Here is a 6,640-nt window from a genome sequence, read left to right as displayed (position 1 = left end):
CCCTCCCCCCCTCCTGCCTCCCGACCCGTCTCTGACCCTTCCTTCCTTCTGCTCCTGCCCACTGTGGGGGCACAGGGGCTCGCACCCCTGACTGGGCCCCACCCGTGCCGTGTGATGGAGGCTGAGGATTCCCTTTTCCTGTGAGGGTGACACTGTGCTGTCAGCCCGGCCTCCCTAGGGCCAGCCTTACGCGAGGCGGGTGGCCTCCCTCCCTACTCTGAAGCCCCTAGAGACCCTGCGACACAGGGAGGTGGCATTCGATGCCCTCAGAGATGAGTCAGACCGAAAACACAGGCAGGCCCTGAAAGGTCTGAGAACTGAGAACATCACCGCAGAATGAGGTGGTTTTAGACCCGGCTCTGCCAACAGCCGGCGGCCCTGGGGAGCCACTTCCGTCCCCTGAGCCTTGCTTGTCCTGGCAGCCAGATGAGGGGCTGATAGACCGGTGGCTTTCTCCACGTCCCCGAATCTCCCCTCTGTGGCAGGGCCATGCCTCGCGCCCCCCAGCAGCTGCACTTCCGTCTGTTGCAAACGTCGGCCCCTGGGCAAGACGTGTAGAGAAAGGGCTGCGTTGTTAACGCCGACGTCTGTCACCCCTGCACCGGGCCGAGGCCTCAGATACCAGTCCTAGAGGGAAGGTCAGGGACACTCATGGCTCTTCCTGTGGGACCCCGTCAAAGAGGCAGCCCCGTTGGGCCCTCCCCTGTTCCAGGGCCACCCTCCCGCCACAGGCCTCGCCCTCTCCCGGTGCTCGGCCCCCTCCCCCCTGCTCACTTCCCCTCCGGCTCCCTGCAGAGGGTGGATGAACTTGCTTGCCGGTTCTCAACATCTCTGCAGGCCCCAGCCAGGCCCCAGCCAGGCCCACGCTACCCCGGGGCTGGGAGGAAGAAGGCACCCCTGACACATCCATCCCCACAGAGGTTCCAGCTGGACCAGCGGCCTCCTCCCCTTAGGATGACCTCGCCCTCCAGCTCTCCAGCCTTCAGGCTGGAGACGACAGACAGAGGCCAGGAAGATGGCGCTGAGGTGGACAAAGGAAAGAGGGGCTATGGGGATGGGCCACCCCCCATGGAATCACCGTACCAGGGCGAGGACCGGAACTTCTCCCCTCAGATCAAAGTGAACCTCAATTACCGAAAGGAAGCAGGTGCCAGGTGAGGAGGTGGATGGGGGTGGGGCACCCCGCTCAACTCCTGCAGAGCACCGGAGTCAGGCTTGGTGGCCTCCCAGCAACAGTGTCCTTTACCCATAGCCTACAGCATCCTCGGTCTGGCTCTGATGGCTCCTGAGCCCCACAGGCTGACCTCTGCTCTGCTCTCTGGGGTGGCTCCTTCTGGAACCTTCCCCGTTCTTGGCCTTCTGCCCTCGGAGGTCATGTTCTCCTATGTAGGGACACATTCTTCTGGCTCTAAGTGCTCAACCCATCTTCAAATCCTCCTTGTTTGTGCCCCAACCCCCACCCTTGCCATGGTCCCTGTGGGGGATGGCAGCAGGATCCACACTCCATCCAGGGAGAGGGTCAAGGACATCTGGAAGTGTCCTGGGTGCTCCCTGGTTCTGCCTCAAGGCGGAACCTGGCACCCAGGGGATGTGGACTCTAAGGACTGAGGGTGATGGTCGTCTGTGCTTTGATTTTCCGGTGGTCTCTCTACCAGTTCAGACTGTGTGAGCCCACTCTCCCTGGGAGTCCTGCCGCCAGTGCTGCTGTGGGCTGGAGGCTGCCCCTGGCATCCCCCTGAGTGTGAGTCCTGCCCTGCAAGGCTGGAAAATCCTCACAGGCCAGGCAAGGCTCTGCCAGGGAAGCCCCTTCCTCCCTCATCATGCTAGAGATGCAGCTACCAGCCTTGGCCTCCCAGGCTAGAGCCCCTGTACTGTTTGTGCTGGAGGACCATGGTCTAAGGTGGCACCAGGGCAGGAGAGGGTGCACGGGGAGCTTCTGGGAGCAGTGTAGCCTGCCCAACAGAGGCAAAACGGCCCCGTGATGGCCTTTGGAGCCTGTAGATAGCCACTCACTGGGCTTCCCTACCCCAGCACCGTGATGCCACCCTGGTAGCAGGAAGCATTTTGTCCAAATGACCACTTCCTCTCCCAGGACGCTTGCAGGGCTCTGAAGTCAGCAGCAGAACCCTCTTGGTCATGCGGTGGCCGTGTGGTCTTCTGGGTGGATGACAGCATGTCTGGCCAGGGCGAGGCTGACATGCAGCTTCCTGGCGTTGAGGAAGCAGGGGTTGGCTCTAGTCACAGTTGCAGCCATGCTGCTTAAAACTTGACTGACCCTAACGATCACCTCATGCACCAGAGTCCAACCCTTGCTTGACTCCCATACCACAGGAGACATTTAGCTGGAAGCTGAGGGTCCCCAAGGCACCAAAGAGCCACCCTTAGTCCCTTCATAGCTGCTGGTCATGGTGCCAGGATCCCAGAGATGAACTGGCCCCTGTGAATAGTGACACAGCTCAGGAGGGAGCACCCCCCCGTACCCCGCTTCCCTGTCACTAGACTCTGATGGGTTCTGATGAGTTACAAGGCCCCTTGGGTCTGTGGGAGAGATTTCCCAGAAGTGTAGCTTCTCAGTAAAACTCCATGAGCGTCAGATGCATTTCAGTGCTGGGCCCACATGATAATCTGGGAAACCACTTGCTGCTCAGCCCAGAATCTCTCTGGGGGCTCAGAGTCAGGGCCAGAGTTAGACAACCCCCATGAGAGCCCTATTTCTGCACTGTGTGTCTCTGAGCAAGTTATTTTCCCTCCCTGTTTGTCTAATGGAGAAAAGCAGGATACCTGACCCTCAAGGCTGAAGTGAGGGTTAGAGGTTCAGAAGACCCCTTGATTAGTCAGTAGATGGCTTTGGAGAGGAGAAGGTGGCTTTTCTCCATTCCTCGTCCTAGGCCAGTGGAGCATGCAGCCACTGTCAGTCTCTGGGCACCTCCTGCAACCCGTCCAGATCCAGAGACAAGCTCGAGAGCTGCCACATGTCGAGAAGGTGGCTTTTCTCCATTCCTCGTCCTAGGCCAGTGGAGCATGCAGCCACTGTCAGTCTGTGGGCACCTCCTGCAACCCATCCAGATCCAGAGACAAGCTCGAGAGCTGCCACATGTCATGTGTGCTGAAACAGACCCCGTGGGATAATGCGTCTGTAGAGAGGGGGGTGCATCAGTCACCGGCAAAGGACAAGCTCAAGGGCTAAAAACATCCCTGCCGACTGGAGTCGTGGGGATGAAGCAGATCAGGGCCGCACACGCCCCTCCTCCTCCTCCTGGAGCTCTGGTGCTTGGGGTCTCTTTGGTTGGCCCCAGGAGGGCAGAGGACCGCCGAAGGAATCCCCCAGGGCTCTTGGGCCTGAGGGATGTGCGGTGCTTACAGGGCTCCCTGAAACGGCTCTCTGGGCTGGGCAGTCTTCTGTGGGCCTGTGGGCCTTCTCTGCCATGAGTCACAAACCACATCCCCCACAGCCAGCCAGACCAAAACCGCTTTGACCGTGACTGGCTCTTCGGCGTGGTCTCCAGGGGTGTCCCCGAGGATCTGGCTGGGCTACCAGAATACCTGCGCCGGACCAGCAAATACCTCACTGACTCGGAGTACACAGGTAGACCGTGCCCTGTGGGGCCAGGGCTGAAAGCTGGGCTGACTGGGTGGTCCTGGACTGTGGTCGGGAGCTGAGGGATGAGTGTTCTTGGCAGCTCTCCTGCCAAAAGGGCTGTTAGGGGACGCTGTGGATGGAGCTGACTGGGGACAGCCCCTGATGGTATTGGCTGCGTCTCCCACTTCTACCTGCCCTGCCGGGCCCCCAGCTCCCTCTGCCACCTCTAGCCCATTTCAGTGGCTGAATGGATACTCAAAGCATTTAAAAAAATAACTGTTGTTGAGATATAATATATAATACATATACCATACACTTCACCCATCTCAAAGGACTCTTTGTCCAAAATCTAAATACCTTTTGTTTTGGCTGATTGGAAAAATAAACTCTAGAAGTTTTAAACAGTAAGGAAATGTATAATGCCGAGGATAAAAAAGACGATCTGTCATCCTGGACCCCTGTTAATGGTTTGGGATACAACTTTTTAGACTTTCTTAATATGTTAGATATATATTTACATAAATAGGATCTTGCCATATATACCAATTTGTAATGTGCACCCCTCCCACTTAATATATCTTTTTTTTTTTTTTTTAAAAGATGACCGGTAAGGGGATCTTAACCCTTGACTTGGTGTTGTCAGCACCACGCTCAGCCAGTGAGCGAACCGGCCATCCCTATATGGGACCCGACCCCGTGGCCTTGGTGTTATCAGCCCCGCACTCTCCCGAGTGAGCCACGGGCCGGCCCACTATATCTTTTTTTTTTTTTTAAAAGATGACCGGTAAGGGGATCTTAACCCTTGACTTGGTGTTGTCAGCACCACGCTCAGCCAGTGAGCGAACCGGCCATCCCTATATGGGACCCGACCCCGTGGCCTTGGTGTTATCAGCCCCGCACTCTCCCGAGTGAGCCACGGGCCGGCCCACTATATCTTTTTTTTTTTTTTAAAAGATGACCGGTAAGGGGATCTTAACCCTTGACTTGGTGTTGTCAGCACCACGCTCAGCCAGTGAGCGAACCGGCCATCCCTATATGGGACCCGACCCCGTGGCCTTGGTGTTATCAGCCCCGCACTCTCCCGAGTGAGCCACGGGCCGGCCCACTATATCTTTTTTTTTTTTTTAAAAGATGACCGGTAAGGGGATCTTAACCCTTGACTTGGTGTTGTCAGCACCACGCTCAGCCAGTGAGCGAACCGGCCATCCCTATATGGGATCCAAACCCGGGGCCTTGGTGTTATCAGCACCGCACTCTCCCGAGTGAGCCATGGGCCGGCCCCCACTTAATATATCTTGAAGCATTTTCCATTTCTGTATACATCTAACTCGGTCACGTTAACCACTGCAGAGTGAGTTTTCCATTGTGTAGATTTACCATCATTCAGTTAACCAATTCCTTATCAATGACCATTTAGGTTGTTATTTTTGGCCTCAACTTGCTATGTGCCAGGCCTTCTGTGTGCTAAGCACCTTGTTTATATTATCCCATTTGATTTTTACACTGACCCGGGACTACTCCCATTTTACAGTGAGGAAAAACTGAGGTTAAGAGAGGCCAAATGACTTACTGGAGGAGACAGAGCCATTAAGCAGTGGAGCCACTTACAAATACTGCTCCAGATGTTCTTGTATAGAAGATGTTGCACATGGAATGAATTATGTCTTAGAAACCTGGCATCTGGGGCAGAAATTATAGTCATTTCTGTTGATATTTTAACACCTGTGCCTGGAGCCTTAAAGCCTGCAGCATGCTTGTACTCCCACCCATTGTGCGTAGCAATCTTTTTTATCCTCCCAAGGGCTGCTCTGGGGCCTGGGCTTGCTGTACGAGCTGGTGTGCCGCCCAACTGCTCCAGCACCCCGGTGTTCCTTCCCCTCACTTTTTTCCCACAGAGGGCTCCACAGGGAAGACGTGCCTGATGAAGGCTGTGCTTAATCTTCAGGATGGGGTCAATGCCTGCATCCTGCCACTGCTGCAGATTGACAGGGACTCCGGCAATCCCCGGCCCCTGGTCAATGCCCAGTGCACGGATGAGTACTACCGAGGCCACAGTGCCCTGCACATTGCCATTGAGAAGAGGAGCCTGCAGTGCGTGAAGCTTCTGGTGGAGAATGGGGCTGACGTGCATGCCCGGGCCTGTGGCCTCTTTTTCCAGAAAAACCAAGGGACTTGCTTCTATTTTGGTGAGTGAGTCTTTCTTGGATAAATTGAGGTACAGAGGGGATGAGGCCCTGTCCAAGGTCACATGATTAGTGTGTGGCAGAGCTGGCACTTAAACCCAGGTCTGTCTGACGCTGATGCCATGCTTCTAACCCCTAGGCTGCCAATAAAAGCAATTTGTCTTAAGAGATGTTTTATCCTTTTCTGGCTGAGGAGGCTTGGCATGCACCCAAGGCCCGACCTGAGGAGGGGAGTGGCTGCTAGAACTGGCATGTGTTGAGATTCGACCAGGCAGAGCCTGCATAAAGGAGTAGTGTGCCTGAGCTCTGGCAAAGAAGAGAAAAAGAGGCAGGGGAGATGGGGACCCTCATTGGCTGGTCCCTGTTCTGCCCCCTTAGATGGTAAAGAAGCCTGACCTGCTTCAAGGAGGCCTGGCCTTCTGTTCAAGGAGTTTGAGGAGTAGGCAGGGGGAGGCTGGAGGCCTGAGGCCCAAGCTGCCCCTTGCCCACAGGCGAGTTGCCCCTCTCTCTGGCGGCATGCACCAAGCAGTGGGATGTAGTGACCTACCTCCTGGAGAACCCGCACCAGTGTGCCAGCTTGCAGGCCACCGACTCCCTGGGCAACACAGCCCTGCACGCCTTGGTGATGATCGCAGACAACTCAGCTGAGAACAGCGCGCTGGTGATCCGCATGTACGACAGGCTCCTCCAAGCCGGGGCCAGCCTCTGCCCCCCCGTGCAGCTTGAGGACATCCCCAACCTGCAAGGCTTCACACCCCTGAAGCTGGCTGCTAAAGAGGGCAAAATCGAGGTGAGTGGCTGTCCCCATACCCCGCCCCTCCCCACTACTCCAGCGAGCAGCAGGACTCGCCCCGAAATTTCTTTTTTTTTTTTTTTT

The 6,640-nt window shown here is 56.1% G+C and overlaps 1 protein-coding gene across 1 annotated transcript in view; it reads left to right on the top strand.

Annotated features, from left to right (window-relative positions):
• The first annotated feature begins 954 nt into the window (after positions 1-954).
• The window catches only part of TRPV2 (transient receptor potential cation channel, subfamily V, member 2), a 20,807-nt gene continuing 15,121 nt past the window's right edge, over positions 955-6,640 (top strand). Inside the window, exons 1-4 of the mRNA XM_008570800.1 lie at positions 955-1,154; positions 3,453-3,586; positions 5,476-5,766; positions 6,255-6,553. Coding sequence (XP_008569022.1) covers positions 955-1,154; positions 3,453-3,586; positions 5,476-5,766; positions 6,255-6,553 — 924 coding nt within the window. The remainder of the gene's footprint in view (positions 1,155-3,452; positions 3,587-5,475; positions 5,767-6,254; positions 6,554-6,640) is intronic.

The sequence above is a fragment of the Galeopterus variegatus genome, unplaced genomic scaffold (genome assembly GCF_000696425.1).
Source record: "Galeopterus variegatus unplaced genomic scaffold, G_variegatus-3.0.2 Scaffold632, whole genome shotgun sequence".
NCBI lineage: Eukaryota > Metazoa > Chordata > Mammalia > Dermoptera > Cynocephalidae > Galeopterus > Galeopterus variegatus.
Note: the sequence above shows the minus strand (reverse complement) of the source record. Positions and strands in the feature narration are given on the sequence as shown.